Below are 20,581 nucleotides of genomic sequence, written 5' to 3'. Positions count from 1 at the left end.
TTAAGTTTTTTATTAATTCAAGTTGGTTGTCTAAATATTTAGTAAGTTTTAATTATTTGATAACCAATTGATTTACGCATGTTGATAATAAGTTTCATCATCTTTTTTTACTTCTCATCATAATGAGTCACTTTGTTGTTCAACTGAAATTTTTTGCTATTGATTTCGTAAAATTATGAAATATTCTAATTGTCGTTTACTTAGTCATGCTAGAAACTCTTAAAATTACTAAAAATAAAAATAGAAAATGAAAAAAATTCTAATTTTCCCGCTTTATTATGACAAGATGTAAAAAATCACGTGATAGCCGAGGAAAGTCGATGATAGTCGAATGAAGTTTGTCGGTAAGTAGCCGAGGTTATAAATACTTGATGTTAAGTGGCGGGGAGTCTCTTTTCGATCTAAAACGTTGGCATAGTGAATTCATTGGTGCGAGTGTCGTCGGTGGGTCAAGTAGTGTCTCGTTTGACGGCGAATTCGAAGTTTTCAGCAAATAAACGTACAATTAAGTGCTTAAATATTTTCACAACGTGTTTAGCTGAATCAAATTATAAAAATCATCAGATTTTATCAGTGTCCATAAAAAATTGTGTCAGTCATCAACAATTAATATTAACTTATACAAATCGACTCATATTACTGGCTAGAAAAGGAAAAGGTCTCACTAAAATGCCGGAAACTACACCATCACATCATATTAATGGATACGCAAATGGACATGCTCCTCCAGAACTTCAACAAGATGGGACTTTTCTCTTTTACTTCAGAATCTGTTGGTGAAGGACATCCTGGTATATTTCTTAATTCATTCTTTTATTATGATTCTCTCAATACTACAAACCCTTTCCATACGCCATTATCCTCGTGCCGCCATCGCGTCGTGACTTCTGCGCGTGCTCTTATTTGTAACAAAAAAAATTCATTATCCCTTAGTTTTCTATTTATATCTCAATCTTAAACTAATTATGTATAAATTATCGATTCTACTGAAGCCGCTTGTTTTCGCGGGTTTTTAAAATGTTTCGGAAATTTACTTTTTTTACTCAGTTTGGAACAACCTCCGGCATCATACACCATGTGCTCTTGATTTCCGGCCACCCTCTTTACTATGAAATTTCTTCTGTACAGCTAAAAAATTATGATTTATAAATTATTACTATCAATTACGACAATACATTTCCATTGATAAAAAGTTCATTCATTTTTTTTACAAATAACTTTTATCTATTTTTTTTTATGATATTAATTCGAAAAAATTATTGAATTTGTCATTGAAAAGAACTTTGTTAAATTATAAAAATAAATACGTTTTTAAATTATTTTAGATAAAATGTGTGATCAAATCAGTGATGCTATTCTTGATGCACATTTAGAACAAGATCCGGATGCCAAAGTAGCCTGTGGTAAGTGAATTTTTGTTACATTACGAAAAAGCAAGTTCACTATTTTGAATTTGTTATTAAGCAATAATTTTATTAAAAATAGAGACTGTTACCAAAACTGGAATGATTTTATTGTGCGGGGAAATCACATCTAAAGCAGTTGTTGACTATCAAAAAATTGTAAGAGACACTGTAAATCACATTGGTTACGATGATTCTTCGAAAGGTAAATAATATTATTTTTATCATTATTAAGAAATTTATCAATATTTTATTACAATAAATTAAAAAAAATTTCAAGTTAAAAAACTTGTATTAGTCACTTAATGATGCGATTAAGTATTTGCTACTCATGATTGCCATGATGTAAAAAAAAACACACTGAAAGTGACTTAAAATTATTTATTCATTATTAAAATTTTTTGCCAAACATCGGTTTATACTTTTATTTTCAAAAAGTAGTTATCAAAAATTGAAGAGATAAAAAATAGTAACTAAAAATTGATTGATTTTTAATAGAATATATTTTTGAAAAATTCTTAAAAACTTAAGTTGACTAAAAACTAGATACGCTATAAATGAGTTAATTCATTATTAACGTAAGAGTATCAATGGTGGTGGCAGGATTTGATTGGCGTACGTTGAACCTTTTGGTGGCGATCGAACAACAATCACCGAATATCGCAGAAGGGGTTCATGTGGACAGGGAAGAGAAGGACTTGGGTGCCGGTGATCAGGTACATAATCCATTCTCAGCCTGTGCCACAGAGCAAAAGAATTACTAAATAAATTTTTTAAGACTGTATAATAATATTTATCAAAAATTTCAACATTGAGAAAAACAGTTTCACAAAAAGGATTTCTAGATTATTTATTAGTAATCATTGATGTATGAATGAAATTAAAATGATTAAGTCTACAATATTCATCAATTAATAAATTCATGCATTAGGGGCCCCCTGCGATGAATAATTGAATGAGATAAAAAATTTTTAAAGGGATGTTTTCTTACTAATAAATACAATTTCATTTCTAACATTCATTTTCATTTAAATCATCGGAATTCAACTAAAATTATAAAAAACTATCAAAGAATGCTTAAAAAATTTTTTCATTCAAAACCACATTTAAATGGTAGATTAATAATTAATTTCAATTGTTGTTATATTCTTGCGTTTTTTGTTAAACAAATTATTTCACAGGTTTTGACTATAAAACTTGCAACGTCTTATTGGCAATTGATGCACAATCGCCAGATATTGCTGCGGGAGTTCATGTAAATCGTAGCGATGAGGAAGTTGGTGCAGGAGATCAGGTCAATTATAAATTAAATTTCCAAAAAAAACATTATATTTGTTTTTCTTTTGTAAATAAATACTAAATTTTCATTATTCTATAGTATTCGAATGCTATTGTAAATTACACTACTTGAATAGTATAAATCACTTTTCTTTTATTTTGCAACTAATGATGATAGTTTTATGGCTTAGCGATATAGTTGTAACTATTGACACTATAAATCAAATAATCATTTCTAAACTTCATATTAAGTTTATAATTTTATTCGTCATAAACCTTAATACTTTCTCATACAATTTATGTCAAAAAGGATTTGCATGAGTATGAATCGACCAATTTATGCATGAATATTATTTAGTGCATTAATTTAAATTTCAGCTTCGTAAATAATTACTCGAGGTATTTTAAAACCTATACTGATTTGTAGTAAAAATGCTTGTGTATTTTTGTTTAATTTTTAAAATCATGTATTGAATTTAATGTTAGTAGAGTAGAATGTATATCTTTAATCTATTTGTAAGGAAAATATAAGGGTGACATTGTTTTAACATTCTATGATTTTGAAATATAGGGATTGATGTTTGGCTATGCAACTGATGAAACTGACGAATGTATGCCATTGACTGTCGTTTTAGCGCACAAATTGAATCAAAAAATTGCGGAACTGCGACGAAGTGGTGAATTATGGTGGGCACGTCCTGATTCAAAGACACAAGTAAAAATTTTTTTTTTCGAAAATAATCACATATGTTTTTTATCTAATGCAAATAATGTTTTACATGGATTTACTTATGATTGATTTATCAGGTGACTTGTGAATATATGATGGAGAATGGTGCTTGTGTTCCTGTTCGTGTTCACACAGTCGTAGTCTCGGTTCAACATAATGAAAAAATCACACTTGATAAATTGCGGGAAGCAATTATGAAAGACGTTATTAGAAAAGTTATTCCAGCTAAATATCTCGACGAGAAAACTGTATTCCATGTTAACCCTTGTGGTAATTTTATTATTGGTGGCCCACAGGTATTAATTCTTCAAAAAATAATTTACTAGACAAAAATCTGTTGAAATAAACAAATGTCTAAAAGAAAAACATTTTCAGAGCGATGCTGGCTTAACTGGTAGAAAAATAATTGTAGATACATATGGAGGCTGGGGAGCACACGGTGGTGGTGCTTTTTCAGGCAAAGATTTCACAAAAGTTGACAGATCGGCAGCCTATGCAGCAAGATGGGTTGCTAAATCTTTAGTAAAAGCTGGACTATGTAGACGTTGTTTAGTACAAGTTTCATATGCTATTGGAGTAGCAGAACCTCTTTCTATTACTGTTTTTGACTATGGTACTTCAAAATTATCTCAAAATGAACTTCTGGGAATTATCAATAAAAATTTTGACTTGAGACCTGGAAAAATTGTCAAGTAAGCTTATTTTGATAATCGTGTTAACTGTTTTTGTTGTTTTTTATATAAATTATACATTTTCATTGCAGGGAATTAAATTTACGGCAGCCAATTTATCAACAAACAAGTACATATGGACATTTTGGTAGAGATTGTTTTACCTGGGAAAAGCCGAAACAGTTAATTCTCGATTGATGAGAAAACTATCAACTAAAAAACCACGAAATTAAAAAATGATAAGAATAAAAATATATACATATAGATATAATTGTCACCTTGACTTTCATTATTTGCAAACAAAAGTTCTACAATTATTCACATTAATCATGAAAAAAATAACAAATCATTAAATTATTGATTTCCACGTAAATAGCATATTTTCTAAACGACGAAAAATAGATCTATATGAAAATTCAATATTTCTTTATTACTCACTATTTTATCAATTTCCTTATAAAAAAATAGTGATGATTGTATATATATTCATAGTGAATTGTGTAGCATTTGATGTAAATTAAATGAAAATATAAAAATCGACCGTTTTCTTGCAAAATTAATGAAATAATACGCACATTAGTGCATTGTTTTTTATTTTCCGGAGAGGATGTGACTGTTAAAAATACGATTTAAATCATCTTTGCTGTTAATAAATAAATGAAAAATTTTCAAGAAACTTTTTTTTTATCAGTAAATTAATAACATATTTAAAATATAAAAAAAAGTATTTTAAGATTTATTTCCCCTTGCGTTAATATGTTTTATTGTACTAAAGCAGTAAAGGCATGCAAGATAACTTAGATACAAAACAAATATTTTTTAATAAAAATGAAGTTTACTTTACTAATAAGGGTAAAGTAAAATAATTGATTAGTTAATTGAGTGAACATCATTAATACTTAGTTTTTATTATTAATGAAGTAAGACCCATTTATACACAAACTTATAAATTAAAAAAAGATTGAGTATAATAGTGAACGAAATTTTTACTTCAAACAAAACAGTGAATAGTTGGCTATTATATCAATCCTAATTATCGAAATTCATTGAACGTCTATTGATAAATAACTATTGACTGTAGTTTTGACCAATTGTTATTATATAATGATTTAAACATTCATATGATTATAAAATATAAAAGTTTCAAAAAATCTCTGCTTCCCTCTATTCTTGTCATATACCATTATTCTACATGATTATAAATATTTACTCGAAAAAGAAAATATTATTAAATTAAATGTAACAAAATTTATCATCAATGATTTATGATCAAGTTCTTCTTTATTTAAAGTACTTCAAAAAAATCATAATTTCTACGATATTATATGAGTTAAATCATATTGATTGCATGAGATTACAAATTATTCCTTAATGACATTGTTTGAATACTAGAGGTAATTATCAATTTTATGATATATCTAATTTTTTTAAAATAATTTTGAACTAAAATTTTTTCTTTTTTCCAATAAAAAAAATATTCATTTTTTCGATTTATATACACTTACTATATAAAATAATTTTAATGTCATCTGTTAAAATCAAAACAAAAATTAATTTGTCCTTTACGACGAATTTGATTTTTTCATTTTCAGTTTATAAGTTATAAGTATAGTATACTTGATAAGATTATAAATAGTTAATAGTACTCTGAAAACTTGAAATGTACATAAAAAAATTAATATTTATTTGTATGTATATATTTAATAAGCATTATTTTATAATCAACTTTATGGTAATTTCTTAGGCGCATGAATTCGGCTGTGTCTTAACAGAGAACTTTTATCGGTGAATGATTTTTCGCATTCAACACACTTATAAGTTCGTCCGGTGTGAGTTACTAAATGCCTTGAAAGACCAGACGCATGACAGAAAGCTTTAGGGCATAACTGACAATGATGCAACTGAATATCATTAGGATCAAGCTTTTGATGACGTCTCATATGAACTCTCAAAGCTTCTCGTTGGGTAAAACTTTTGTCACAGTCTTGACATTGGAAAGGTTTTTGTCCGGAGTGTGTCATTAAATGTCGGAGTAGAATTTCTTTTTGAGCAAATGCACGATGACAAATGTTACATCCAAATGGTTTTTCGCCTAAAAAAAAATGATTAAATTAATATTCTTTAAATAAATCAATTTTTGTAGAGAAAAAGTAAAAAATATATATTTATATATTTACCAGTATGAGTTCTCTCATGACGAATTAATGCAGAACGAGTTGGGAACCACTTTTCGCATGCTTGACAAGTAAAACCTCTTTGTGTTGAATGCACCGATTGATGACTTTTCAACATAATTCGTCTAGTAAATGCTTTTGGACATTTATCGCACTTGAACACCTTCAATTCTTCATTACCATCAACCATTGTTTCTTCAATAGGCTGTAATTTCATCGATTCTGTTTGTCCTGATGAATGACTAGTCACTTCCATCATGTAAACATTTTTTCTTTCAGAATTAGCAATAGCTCTTTGAACTTCGTCTCCTTCATCATCAGATTCATGTTCTTGCTTGATTCTTGTTGCACGAATTGTGCAACGAGCTTTTGCAGTTTTTTCTTCAGAAGGAACTAAGGTAATGTTGGAGGGTCCTTCGGGAATGCTTTCTTCAGCTTCCATATTTTCCGCTGACATTCCTAAAATATAACCTCCAACCAATTCTTCTTCTGTAACTTCAATTGGGGTCGCCATCACCTTGACCACTTTCACCTTTTGTAGAAACCAAATCTGCTAAAAGCTGTTTTACTTGTCGTGATTTTCCGGAAGTGGTTCCTTCAGAGTCTTCATTACCCTCTTGATTCTCTGAATCTTCACCGTGTCCACTTAATTTTTGAATCATTTTTAAATGGTTTCGTAATTTAGCATCAGCTGCTTCACATTTTTTCTTAAATTGATAAGATTTTTCGAGTTGGTATTTACACGGGCGACATATCATATTAGGTAATCCATCTTCCTCAAAAACCTAGAAAAAAAAAATTAAGATTTAAAAATAATTTCAATGCATAAAATTGTTAATAGTGTATGTTGTAAAAAAGAGCCTGCAAATACTTTGAACAACACAATTTTAAAAGTTGTTATTGATAAAGATAATCGATATCAGTTTGAAGCTCATTAATAAAATAATCAAAATAATGTATGCATATGCATTCAGAGAAATAGAAAAAATTTCCTATGTTTTCTGCATCAATGTTTCTAACTAAAGATTCCTGTAAGATATCTAAATATCAAAATCGATCAGTGCTTGGTGGAAAGTCGATAACTCGGTAAAGACGGTTACTTAAACATATATTTTATTTACGCATACAATCTTTAATATCAGTTGTATGGTATGATATTAACACATGTTATTTTCCAGGCCTTTTACATGTATAGGTAAAGGCAAGAGAGAAAGCTGGAACGTCGATATCCATACTCAGAAGCTGCTCATATGCGGGAGAAAGGGGGAAGGTCAAATCAAATTGCGATAAACTAGATTCCTTTTTTTTAAATTAATTACAGCGAATATTAATGATGGATTCATTTTTCGTTAAAATTTTACACCACTAACTGTCATTTTGTAAATATATGATAAACTTTATTCATTTTAATTACCTCCAAATTCACGCAAGCCATTATTCTAAGTGGCATAGGAACGGCGTCATCATCGTAAATCGGCACCATCTCTTCCTCCTTGGCCAAGCACAGTCGGCACAGCTCATTTACATGAATTATCACGTTACTTGGACTATCACTCTTTTTTCTACTATAGGTTTTCATTTTTTAGATAGTTTAGGTGACACTGATACTATTTTTAGGAATTTTTTCAATAATAATGTAACTTTTACTCAATTATTATACGAGAAATTACTCTAAACGTAACAGCAACTCGGTCACAACGGAATCTATAATGGCAGCCGTAGTGGACAGACGCAAGGGTAGCCACTTACGTTCCCAAAATGGCGCCAGCGTCCTCTTTTTCTGGTAGAAACACAGTGGCAAAAGCGAGAAAATGGCAGATTTCGTTTCAATGTGGCAACATGGTCGACACCAGCGCTACTTGTGTTATCGATAAAAACAGTCATTTTTTCACTTTTTTGCGGGAATTTTTAAATATAACTATCATTTTTTTCATTTCATCTTATTTTAAAATCTTTATTAATGAATCATCCTATTTTTTTTTAATAAAATTAAGCATTTGTTATTGATAAGAAATGTTAATTTAATTAAATACATGAAATAAACAAAAAATATATATATACATTTTCTACATTTTACAGAATAATACAATCGGTTGATAGGAAAATAACGTCCGATGGTAAAAAAAAACACAAAATCTAATCCATATCCTGAAAAAAATGTTAGATTCAATAAAATCGGTATCTTAACATGAGAGTTTAAGTTTAAAATAAAAATTGTTTATTAGAAAAAAAAGAACACTGTAAGCGAAAATATTATTAAAATTAATCATAACTCTATCAGTAAATAAATATATTTTTGTAACACTTTTTAAGACTAAATTTTTACAAACACTTTATATAACAACTTAACTGATATCAGTTATCAGTCATAAATAAATAATGAAACATTCTGAGTTGAGCAGAAGTTGAAAGTTGATTTGAATTTACTTGTATTTTATATTATTTTTTACTTCTATTATTTTATTAAAAATTTATTTTTGTAAATAAGAATCTTTATTAAATTCAATATTCAATATATTTGGACTGAACAATTTTGTTGAAATCTAAAAATGAGTAATTACTATTGTTTTAAACTATCTGAAATTAGGAAGAAGACATTTATTGGCTTATTACAAAAATAACTTGAGTAGGAAACATAAGTAGCCACTCTAAAGTGGGCGGAGAAAACTTATACGTAAGAACTTAAACTTTCAGGCTTTTACATCAAAATTCACATTAGTTGAATTTTTTCTCTCTCCCTTTAGCATACTTGATATTTCATTAAACTCACTGTAAGTTTTTAATAATTTTATCCAATAACATTCAATCTTTTCATAATGACAGTAATAACACTGATTAAAACCGTAACATTGTGGAATCAATTTAATTGAATGAACACGGAGAGAAAGGAATTGTAAATTTTACTCCAAAAGTAGTCTGTCGTTTCGGGTACAAAAATGGCAATAAGCAATTGTTTCATTAGTATACATTACAATTTTTTCTTGTATAAATTTATTGGGAATCAAAATTGTAAATTATATAAAAATAAATATGAAATATTACAATTGGAGTGTGTAATAAAATTTTTACAAGAAAAAATTGTAATGTATACTAATGAAACAATTGCTTATTGCTATTTTTGTACCCGAAGCGAGAGACTACTATTTTTGAGAGGAAAATTTACAATTCTTTTCTCTCCGTAAAAATAAGACTTTTTATAGTGTAGAATACAGCCAATAAATAATTGCACATTATGATGTAAACTTTTAATATTTTTTTTCTGTTACTCATTACCAAAACATTAATTCATCTACATACTTTCATCAATTATTTTCATAGAATGAATGCCAATTTTTATTTTTTTCATCAATTTTTTCACTTCTCCAACGCTTGATTAAAACATTCAATGAATGTCTTTTTTATTTTAAAAAGTGATTGATTGTCCCATTTAGACAAATACTGTTAAATCCTTCACATACTAGTATAACAGTTTAAATTGAGTGTAAAATAATACACGAAAGAAAAATGGATAATTTTTACTGATTTTATAGTAAAAAATGAAAATGAAGACAACTTAACAAAATTTAGAAAAACTTACTTACCGAATTCTAGTTTTACCATCAGAATTTTCAATGTCATTATTTTTACGTAATGTTGAATAGATCAGAATGTAAAGTTAATTTTTATTCGTGTATTATACCGGAAAAGAAAGAAAGTGCAAATTTAAAAAAAGTATAAACCGGGGCAAGGGGAAAGTAAATTTTGCGCTGGATGTTGGAGATATATTGGGAGGAATTTTGATTTTAAAATAACCAGAGAGGCAGTAGGCCACGTTCTTAGATATACTTGGTCGACATATAATCTATATGTATGTATAACTATAACTGCAGTAATATGAAGCTAAAATCAACTCGTAACGCTAGAATGTTGCCATAAACACTTGTGACATCGAATAAGAAACATCGAATTTTTCAAACGCTTATTTTCGTATTTTTTTTTTTTTTAGTGACTGGAATATTTTATTGGTAAATTATTGACAAGTAATATAAAACAGAAATAAAGAAAATGCTGACGGGTCAAGGACCAAAGTTTGTAAATAAACAATTTAATTCTCCAATTAATTTGTATTCTCCTCAAGCTATTCAGGAAACTTTGGAAAAACAGACTAAAGTATTGGCCAATGGTGCAGTTGGGTAAGTTTTCTTCACTAGCAATAATAACAAAAATCAATTGTTCAATCAATAGAAATAAATGTATACATATCAATCAATTTTTTTGTCTTTTCAATTTTTTGACGTATCATTAATTTTCTTTGAGAGAAAACTGTTTCTTGAAGGACTTATAATATTTACGAGAAAAAAAAATCAAATCTATTTATAAAATTGAGTTTGCTTCAATAAAATTAAAAAAAAAAAAAAATTATTTTAAATATCAATAATAATCAATAAACGATTAATGGAGCTGTTGGCAAGAAAGCAATGTAACCACCTTGCGTCAAAGACTTTCTTCGTAAAGTGTATCCGCGAGATTGTTAATTGGCGACACGCTAGTGATTCACCGAATTATTTTAAGCTAAGAGAATCACTTATAGCATAAATAAATCGGCAAGGTTCATTCGAAAATTGCATCAAAGTCATTCTGTACTTGACTTGAAACTTTTAATAACAGTATGCTTCATTGTTCTAATTAATTCAATACTAGCTTCGTTATTAAAAGCATTCATAGAAAGATTGGTTTTTTGGACACGACAACTTGTTAAAAAAGAAAATGATTGTCAAAGATTTAAGGTTTTTTATTACGAAATATTAATTATATCTTTTTTATATAAAGAAATTAGAATTGTTACTAACATTTTGAATTATTCAATAGAATTGATTTCAATCAGATAGCCAAGCCTGCTAATCTCCAAAACAGTGCAGTTCTACGAATGCTTGAAGAGGAAGAAGCAAGGATTCGAAACGGTGGACAACCTGGTAACTATAATCTAAAATTTTTGCTTTTTCTTCGCATCTTCTGCAATCTGCAAAGGTGATAGAAAAAAAATTTTTATAAAATCATCAACAGAATTTCAACAAATAGTAAAATCCAAAAATCCTGTTCGTAAATATTGGTCGTTATTTTATATTCACAATGGTCAACAATGTACGTTGCAAATAACTTCTATGAAAGGTAATAATAAAAAGAAGAAAAAAGCTATAAACAATTAGAATCATCAACTTCATGAAAAATTCAATGTCTTGATAATTATTTTACAGATTGATCATTTTGTATAAGTAGTCCAATTTTTCATTGAATCGCAGATAATTTTAGAAATTTTATGATTATTAAAATATCTTAATGAACATTTTATTAGATAATGATTAATTTTGAGATCGCCTGGGAATGTTTAATCACATCATGCATAAATTTTCCAATATATATGAATGTTTTAATCCCCCACTATTTTGGCACGACATACCGTGCAAACTCTAAAATCGTTTGCTACTGAATCTTTACAATGATTATTCATCAGTCCAGGGTAACAAGCTGGGATCTAGACTTAGGGTTAGCATTAGTTGTTGGCAAAGTCGGTCACTTAACACCAAACGTTATTGATGATAATTTTTTATTTCATAGAACAATTGGTTAATTGGTCGATTTACATTATTAGCCAATTATATCTTTTTCTCATTTATCAAACGACATTTTTGTACATTCATTTGATTAATTTCATCACGAATAATTATTTTAATTTCCATAATAATTTTTCAATAGTGAATTATTTAAATAATAAATTGTTTCTTTCTAATTAGTGAAAATAAAAATAAATGTTATTTTAAAAAATTCTTCAATATTTTTTATTATTCCTTTTTTCTTTTTTATATTGTGTACTGCAAACTTTGTTGAAATTAACATGTGCCAAGTATAACATTTTGTAACTTTTTAAAACTTCAAATTGTGATAGTTGAAATTTGAATTCAGGTTCAAAAAGAGTGACTTGGCCACCTCCTCCTGAAGATCACGACGAAGTTGATTACATTGAACAAAGTCCAGTTCAAGCAAAGGTAAATTTTAATTTTATTCATAATTTAAAAATTTAGTAGTTGAAGCTTGTGGTTGATCCAATGATTGTGACTATCCAGCTATTGTGGTTCCCCACAACGGCTATCACATTAAAGCCGGAAATGCTCAACGAAAAAAATGAAACGAATAAAAAAATTGTCTTTTATAATGTGGTATACTTTTTAAAAGACTCGAGGGATTGGCGACTTCGTTTCATATCAAAGCAGTAATTCTTCATTGGGACCATCACCACAACCGATTAGTCCCGGTGGAACGTTGAGACAACCCAAGCATTTCCAACAACAATCAAGTTCTAAATCTTGGGCTCCTATCACACCATCTCCTTCAACTTCACCTTTACCTCCTTCAGAACAACAATTAAATTTACAGGTAAATCATTGACTCTAAACATAAAAATTCTTTATTACTTAAAAGGGAGGTAAAGGTTTATATTAATATAAACCTTTATTAATTACAAATTTGTAATTAATAATCTTTACAATTTCTCAAATATTATTATGCTTTCTAATACTCAGTAAAAATATTATCATGTATTTACTAAACATTTCCATGGTCATTTTTTAGCAACGATCATCGTCAAATTATTATCCTCAAAGTCATTTTGAACCTCCACCAACAACTATAACTCTTAGATCACAAGCACCAATAAATCAGGTAACAATATTTTAACATCATCATTATCATTATCATAAATATAAATAAAGATTTGTTACAAATTCATTGTAAATATTAAAGTTTGGCATTTTATCAAAATGTTAAGCTGGAAATACAAAAATTTATTTATAAATTTGCAGTGATTTCAAGTTTAAAACTGTCAAGGAAACTTGACGAGAGAAAACTTAAAATATTAATAAAAATCCTTGAATAACTAAAAATAATACTGAATTAACAAAAACATTTTTTCAGCAACCCGCGCCAGTTTATCAAGCTCAACCTGCTGCTACAATGGCACCAACAAGTGGAGTCATGCGAGGAGATATGAAATGGCCTCCAGAGTCAGTAAAACAACAAACTGAGGCAGAAAATCGTGCAAGAATGGAATTGGCAAAAGGACCTACTTTCCGACCACGACGAGTTCATAAGGATTACAGTGGATTTTTCGCTCAACATGCGCTTAATAGTTCTTATCCTGGTTATAGAGCACCACCTGGAACTCAATATTTTACTCCATCATATCAACGTTAATTTTATTTTCGATCAGCTACAATTATAATTTTTTATTGAAAAATTTATTTTAAAATGTAAAACTTTGTATCATTAATTTATCGATCGTTTATATGAAATTCAGTGATTAATATAACTACGAAAGAAAATAAATTAAACGAATAAACGAAATAACGAAATATCCGGCATAACTAAAATAGATCATTATATACATTTAATGACAGAAAAATATTAATAAATTTTCATTCATTAATATGCTCAGTTATTGAATAACTTTTTTTTTTAATTTTATTCGAACAAAAAATTCAATTTAATCATAAAAATGGCTATGTTTTAATTCACATTATTTAATTTAAACAATTATCAAGAATAAATGTATTTTTTTACTTGATTATTGATAAATAAAATAAATTAAATTATTATCAAATTTATTAGTTGTTAAAAGTACTGCTATTTTGAATAAATAAATATTTTATGCATATTGGATAGTTTGAATTATTTCATAAAAACTAATTTAACTATATATATATATGTAATATTCGAATTTATAAATTTTATTTATCATGTTTAAATATTAACATATCATTTACAATATATTACTTACAAGTAATCGGCATAAATACACATACTCTCTTTCATTTTTAAAATACATTACTGCAATAACAAAGGCACATGCTACAATCAATAAGTGTTCTTTAGTAATAGACAACAATAATAATAAATAAATAAATAAGATTATAAAACTTTGTATAGTAATTAGATTAAGTTTCGTAAGTGTATAGAAGTAAGTTATTTTATTTATCTGTTATTTTTACTATTACAAGTTAATAATATCAAATAAAGTATTAGCTACCAGGAATTAATATAATTAATGTCTTAAAAATTAAAAAAAATTTTAATTAAAAATAATTCAAAATTAAAAAGAACATCATTTTAGCAAAATAATTTTCTCCTTTATTTCATTATCTGTGAGTTGATTATATTTACACTAATGAAAATCCTTGAGTTTGTTGTATAGCTTGTAATAACTTATATTTTAATTTTTCTTTTGTTTTGTAACGAGGTAAATCCAATAAATTAAAGCAAGTATGAGCAACAGGCAAAAACTTTTCATCTGACATTGGCTGTATTGTGATCTATAAACGTGAATTGGTTGTTAAAATAATTTATTCAAAATAATTTTTTCTAGATAAATACAATGTTTACCTTGATAGCTTTCATTCCTTGAATAGGTATTCGATCGCTTCCAGTTAGAAATAATAAAAATTTCTTTTTTTCATCCAATGAAAGTTCATGGAATATCTTCCAAAATAACACGATTGTAGGATCATCTTTATGATATCCTTCTTTGTACGCAGCATTTTCTTCTAGCTCTTTCCAATCATAATTTTCATGACCTACAACAACGGCCATCAATTCGTGACTATGAAATAGTTTTAATATTCTTCCTCCACATACTTTATGGAATCCCTTATAAAATGCATTAAAATGTGACTCAACAGATTTATTAAATATATAATCAACGTATAAATTAACAAATTCCTTTTTGTTGTCTAAAGTAACAGGAATTTTACTACCACCAGGAATCAATTCATAAACTCGTTGTTCTCCGAATACTTGTCGAGTTACTTCAAAATTTAATCCAAAAACTTCTTCACAATCATTTCCATTATAATCTAATAAACTTTGTAAACTTTTTGCAGTAACTGGTGATAAATCTTTCAAGTCATTTAAGCTTATTGGCTCATGTAACAATTTTTTATATAATGCTAATGGAAATGGCAAATTGATTATTATAAAATTATAAATCACTAATCCACATAAAACTCCAATAAGAAAATACATCATCTCGTCTTCAAAAGAATCTTCACTAAACCAAATATTATGAGTTTCTTCATATTGTTTGAACATTCCGTATTTAGGATCAAGTATTTCTTTTAATAATAAAAGGAAGAATTCTTTCTGAACTCCTCCAGCATCTTCTGCTTCTTCTCCATGAAATTTCACTCTTAATGGTTTTTTTAAATCATTAGAGTCATATTCAGATAATTCTCTTAATGTATCGGTAACAATATTTTCTCTAGAAACAGTCAATATCAAAAATTGTGATGCTTGATGATTTCCATTACGTAAAAATGGATTAAACATTACATTTGTTATTGCTATTGTTGCGGCTTCGTTCATTGCTGAATGCATTTGAATAGCTTGATCAGTTTCAAGTAGTTGTAGCTTTGCTTGAGCATCAAAAATAAATGGATAATTACAAATTAATGCAACTCCAACACTACTAGCATCTGAATTACGCAACCATTTTACATAATCTCCTCGAATATTTATTATTGATGTTAACTCAGATAAATGAAAAATTTCATAAGGTACTCGTAAACCGTCATCAGTTTGGTTTAGCTTGTTGATGTATTTTAAGAGTTCTAAGCTTTGTTCTAGATTTGAATTTGTTAGGAATCGCTGTTAACATTTTATTATATGCATTAGTACTTTTGTAATAATAAAATTAAAATATATTACTATTTCGTCATATCCGTGCGTAAACTTCACTTTTCTAATTGAGAGGTCGAATTTTCCGCACGGGTATAACGAAAAATTATGTTCAGTCCTAGGGAGGAAAATTAGCATTCGGCACAGGTGATCATTTTATACTTGCATTGAACTAGTTTCTTTTCTCCCCATGGATGAAATATACAGACTAATATTGTTATTAAATATATATTAGAATATAATATTTACCATATTATCGATATTCTTAGTATTCTTCATAATAAATAACACGACAGCTTTATACGATCTAATTAGCCGATAAAATATTTGAACTGGTGATCGATTCAACCAAATCCCGACAACTTTTTTGGCTTCAGGTTTTAAATTATTTAAAGCTTTTGCAAATGGATATTGAAGTTTTTCACAATTTCTTGGATCGATGAATTCGTGATATAATGGAAGAGTAATATAAACTCGCAAAGTTTCTATATCTGGTGGTGATAAAGTAAGCGTTGGCAATAGTCCTTCTGTGATAGAAGTAAAAATCTAAAGAGGGAAATAATTTATTAATTGATTATATTGATGATATCAAATTAAATAAAAATTACAACCTAATAACTTACTAATTCTTGAATTGTATTGTTGTGTAAATCTGAAATAATTCCAAAAAGCCGAGATGCTAATTCACCGTCAACACCAGAATGTTTACTTGAGCAACCATAATGGGCATCATTTGATAGTAAAAATGATGCATTAACGCATGCCTGGCTGCGAAAAACTGTTTCTAAGTACCTATTAAGGAAAATTATAATAAGAAATTATTTCTTACGGATTTGAAATTAATTTTTCGTCATACCCGCGCGAAAAGTTCACTTTTCCATTCGGAGAGGAGTTGAACCTTCCACACAGGTATGACGAAAAATCATATTCAGCTCTAGGGAAGACAATTATGTCTTCAGCTTGGGTTGTAATTTTACACGTGGTTTAAGCTAGTCTACTTTTCCTTCCTAGGTGTGAAATATACTATTACACTTACATCATTAAATCATGATCTAATGAAACACCCATTGGTATTTTTTGGCAAACCAATAGTTGTTCTTCGGTCACTGCTAATATTTGAGATGATGGTTCAAATACTCTACAATCATCTGGAGGAATATTGTTCTAAATAACATGATGAAGACATAATTATTCAAATAATTCATTATTTTTCATTAATTAAGTAAATTGCATTTTTACCTCTCGTTTAGTAACAGTGGCAAAACAATGATCACCGCCAGTAAAAATATGCTTAACTACACCATTTTTACCATGCTCACTAGGAGGGATATCGCTTTGATATATTGATGTTCCATTTGGTGATACCCATGGTCCCAGAACAACTTGAGGAGTAGCAACAGTTCGTACGACTCGAATTCCTAACTGGCCAGCTCCACCTAATCCCCAAGCATACACTCGACCTCTTGAAGGTATTAACGCTAGCATATGTCGCTTTCCACAAGAAATTTGCGTTACTACACTCCCCATTAGTTCGATGATTTGACGTGGAAGTATTTCGTTACTTGTGGTTCCGTGACCAAGTTGTCCATACATACCTGCACCACATGTAAATACACCGCCATCCTATTTTTTAAATTACATCATTTATTACATTCCATTATTACCTAAGAATTTCAACTATTGACAAGTATTATTATTGGCATTTGAAAAATATATTTAACAAAAAAAAATATAATTATTTTATATCAATAGCCAGGAAATATATTTTAATAAAATAGTGAATTATTAACAGTTACCGCTGTAAGAAAGGCTGAAAAATCTTCACCACAGGAAACATGCCGTACTTTAGAATTTCTTAGTGTTCTTAGTTGAAAAGGATAACTAAGATTTTGCGTACTATTAATTCCTAATTGGCCAAATGTATTTTTACCCCATACATAAATTGCTCCTGTCAATATATTTCACAATTACAATTATGATTTATATAAAAGTTTTGAAATAAATTTTTTGAATGTAATCACTTAAACAAAATATGATAGAATAGCAATACATGTTTTTAAAATTAAAAACTTAGGATGCTTGTTTTACGAACGTAGTGATATTACATGATCAAGTTAAATTTTACGAAGCAAAGTTATAAAATAAATTTTTTAACAGATATGACGAAAGCCAATTACAAATAACACAGTAATAATTGATTTTACCGATATTTACCTGACTTGGATACAACAATCGTATGAGATCCTCCACAAGCAATAAATGCAATAGGCATAGCTGCAAGACTAGAAACTAATTTTGGTTTTAGTTCAGCTTTTACTTCTGGACCAATTCCCAACTGGCCTTCATCATTAGAGCCCCATGCATACAGTTCTCCATTATTTGTGAGTGCTATGGCATGCTTATATCCACAAGCTACTTGAATCACTACATTTGTACCAAGAGCTTTAACCATTTTTGGCGTTGTTTCTATTTGTACGTATGAGTTTAATCCTAAAATATTCATAACCAACGTTTGTTAAATCATTAGATATCAATAGCACGATTTGGAATTGTCTTTGTGAAAAAAGTTGACATTTTCACTTATAAATTAAACAGCCAATCAGCATAAAAATATAAAATTTGTAGATTGATGTCTTTATAACATCTAATTATTGATATTTTATGATAAAAAAAAAATTAATCATTCGAATTAATTGCAAAAATTAGCTTATTATTATGAAAAAGCATAATAAATACCTAATTGGCCATCAGAATTACAACCCCAACTGAATAATTGTCCCCATTCATTCACAGCTAATGTATGACAAGCACCACAAGCAGCTTTTCTGAAGACAAAAGCTTCGAGTCCTAATATTAGTTGTAATTTTTTCCGAGGTTTGTCATGACCTAATTGTCCATAATCATTATTCCCACAAGAAAAAATTTCACCATCTTCAGTTATAACTATAGTATAATTATTTCCACACGCAATTTCTTTGATTTTTGTTGCTTTTTGAAAGTCAACTTCACGAGGTACAAGAATGGACTCTTCCTCAATACCACCTAAACTTAATTCTCCATGAGCTGTACTTCCCCAACAAAACATGTCAATGAATTCTAGAGTAATTTTCTTTATAGGTGGTTCCAGTGTTTCCAAATCGTTGTTTCTGTGTAAGAAACGTTTTTGTGTCAAAGTGTCCTGAAAATATTACAGAATCACAATTACAACTTATACAGATTGCCCATGTAAACACAAATTTTGGATAATGCTCTTTAATGATTCTAGAAAATTTTTCTAAAAATTGTCATATCAGTGTGTTTTCTTTTTTAATATAAAGAGCAATATTTTAACATCTGTATTCTATTTAAATACGACATTACTAATATGAAAATGACAAAACATGCTCAACAAAAAATAGAAATTATTCAACGTTTTCAAAATTTTTAAAAGTAGAAATTACCATATTCATAGCAGATCCATAAATAGTTTTTTTTAAATACTAATTTTATTTTAGCTTACTATGTATTTGTATTTGATATTTAATTGAGTATTTAATTCAATTTTACATCCCACGGAATTTTCTTTCGGAATAACCTAGAGAATAATGAGTAACTAGTGATTGCAAATTAAAAACAACAATAAGACAATATAATAATTATAATATAAATGAATGAAAATTTGATACATTCACCAGAAGTAAAACATAGAAATTCCAAGTTGAATATTCAATTCCATAAATTAAAAAAAAAAAAATTGTTTATAAAAATGAGAATAATTAAAACGTATACTATATTAATTAATTATTTCAAATTTCAAGAACTTGCTCAATTTAGTTGATAATAATTTAAATTGAAATTGCATATATAAAGTGAAAAATAGCTTACAATTTTACACAAATTTCGGAAAACAAACTATTGAAACGAAAAAAAATAGTAAAAATGTTTCAACTATAGGAATATTTATGCATATTTACTATCATAAGGTATGAAACTTCTCAAGAATGATCAATTTAAACACGTATGTGTGTTTTATATTTATCTTAAATTGAGATAACGAATTCTAACCTATTCTATCGATCACTTACATCTTTTATATTTATGTTCACAAATATATTATACTCTTTATTTCTCCCTTTTTCTGGGTATTTCTATTAATCATGAAGCTAAAGTATCTGAAACTTTTTATCTAAATTCATATGAGTTCTTGAATATTTATAATTACACAGATTTTACTTTAATTCACATTAGGTGATTTTTGATGTTACAAATAAGTACTTTAACTTTTAGTTTACTTATATTGATAAAACAAAAGTAAAATCTTAATTGTAAAATGAATCATTCATTAAAGACAATGACACTCAATTTTATCACTCTTACAAAGTCCGTAAAGCTGATATATACTCGGCTTCATTAAGGCTGGGCTGAAGTCAGAAAGTTTCCCGGAGTTGACTTTACGCCCTCGTGTTGTGCGGCAAAAGGCCGAAGCTTGACGTCAACTGAAATTGAGTAGGTAACAGGGAAATCGTTCGAAAAATGATAATTTTCAGGGATGCACTACAAAAAGGGAGCCTTAGGGTACCAAGAAATTTACAAATTTCAGAATAATCTGTTCCGAGCAAGACAGAGCACAAAATATGTCTATCT

The 20,581-nt window shown here is 28.2% G+C and overlaps 4 protein-coding genes across 9 annotated transcripts; 2 read left to right on the top strand and 2 right to left on the bottom strand.

The window, feature by feature from the left end:
• Positions 1-266: 266 nt before the first annotated feature.
• Positions 267-4,758, top strand: LOC118071397 (S-adenosylmethionine synthase-like). Its single transcript, XM_035090537.1, is given in 9 exon segments — positions 267-756; positions 758-791; positions 1,326-1,403; positions 1,486-1,608; positions 2,585-2,697; positions 3,253-3,396; positions 3,489-3,707; positions 3,787-4,103; positions 4,175-4,758. Coding segments are annotated over 9 exon segments (1,221 nt in total). The 5' UTR covers positions 267-669; the 3' UTR covers positions 4,281-4,758.
• Positions 4,759-5,745: 987 nt separating this feature from the next.
• LOC118071396 (zinc finger protein 543-like) lies at positions 5,746-8,018 on the bottom strand. Its single transcript, XM_035090536.1, is given in 4 exon segments — positions 5,746-6,174; positions 6,260-6,761; positions 6,763-7,041; positions 7,671-8,018. Coding segments are annotated over 4 exon segments (1,311 nt in total). The 5' UTR covers positions 7,836-8,018; the 3' UTR covers positions 5,746-5,809.
• Positions 8,019-8,916: 898 nt separating this feature from the next.
• LOC118071400 (uncharacterized) lies at positions 8,917-13,641 on the top strand. Of its 3 annotated transcripts, XM_035090543.1 has the most exons (7): positions 8,917-9,027; positions 10,242-10,428; positions 11,105-11,208; positions 12,197-12,279; positions 12,467-12,667; positions 12,863-12,952; positions 13,205-13,641. In XM_035090543.1, exons 2-7 carry the CDS (start codon positions 10,301-10,303, stop codon positions 13,481-13,483), a joined length of 885 nt encoding a protein of 294 aa, XP_034946434.1. In that variant the 5' UTR covers positions 8,917-9,027; positions 10,242-10,300; the 3' UTR covers positions 13,484-13,641. The 3 variants fall into 3 exon arrangements, with proteins under 3 accessions (XP_034946434.1, XP_034946435.1, XP_034946436.1); XM_035090545.1 differs by lacking the exons at positions 8,917-9,027; positions 10,242-10,428 and adding an exon at positions 10,875-11,022; XM_035090544.1 differs by lacking the exons at positions 8,917-9,027; positions 12,863-12,952 and having other exon boundaries at positions 10,152-10,428.
• A 752-nt stretch (positions 13,642-14,393) lies between these two features.
• On the bottom strand, positions 14,394-20,346 carry Herc4 (HECT and RLD domain containing E3 ubiquitin ligase 4). Of its 4 annotated transcripts, none has more exons than XM_035090538.1 (11): positions 20,023-20,346; positions 19,399-19,532; positions 18,695-19,136; positions 18,173-18,448; positions 17,755-17,906; positions 17,198-17,581; positions 16,995-17,122; positions 16,582-16,750; positions 16,208-16,504; positions 14,669-15,928; positions 14,394-14,598 (listed from the first exon to the last, which is right to left on the bottom strand). In XM_035090538.1, exons 2-11 carry the CDS (start codon positions 19,405-19,407, stop codon positions 14,446-14,448), a joined length of 3,270 nt encoding a protein of 1,089 aa, XP_034946429.1. In that variant the 5' UTR covers positions 19,408-19,532; positions 20,023-20,346; the 3' UTR covers positions 14,394-14,445. The 4 variants fall into 4 exon arrangements, with proteins under 4 accessions (XP_034946429.1, XP_034946430.1, XP_034946431.1 ...); XM_035090539.1 differs by lacking the exon at positions 20,023-20,346 and adding an exon at positions 19,823-19,841; XM_035090540.1 differs by lacking the exon at positions 19,399-19,532.
• Between the last annotated feature and the right edge of the window lie 235 nt (positions 20,347-20,581).

Source organism: Chelonus insularis, unplaced genomic scaffold, assembly GCF_013357705.1.
Source record: "Chelonus insularis isolate UGA/USDA-ARS -01 unplaced genomic scaffold, ASM1335770v1 contig_81_pilon, whole genome shotgun sequence".
NCBI classification, from domain to species: domain Eukaryota; kingdom Metazoa; phylum Arthropoda; class Insecta; order Hymenoptera; family Braconidae; genus Chelonus; species Chelonus insularis.
The sequence above is the reverse complement of the archived record's forward strand: the minus strand, read 5'-3'. Positions and strand labels throughout refer to the sequence as shown.

Bases quoted from the DNA above. Each gene is read 5' to 3' on its own strand.
- LOC118071400 (XM_035090543.1), top strand. From the start codon at position 10,301: ATGCTGACGGGTCAAGGACCAAAGTTTGTAAATAAACAATTTAATTCT. The intron at 12,280-12,466 runs GTAAATTTTAAT...ACTTTTTAAAAG, and splicing joins AAAGTCCAGTTCAAGCAAAG to ACTCGAGGGATTGGCGACTT. The intron at 12,668-12,862 runs GTAAATCATTGA...GTCATTTTTTAG, and splicing joins AACAACAATTAAATTTACAG to CAACGATCATCGTCAAATTA.
- Herc4 (XM_035090538.1), bottom strand. The intron at 18,449-18,694 runs GTATTTATTATG...TGAATATTTTAG, and splicing joins TAATTCTGATGGCCAATTAG to GATTAAACTCATACGTACAA. The intron at 17,582-17,754 runs GTAACTGTTAAT...TTTAAAAAATAG, and splicing joins TTTCAGCCTTTCTTACAGCG to GATGGCGGTGTATTTACATG.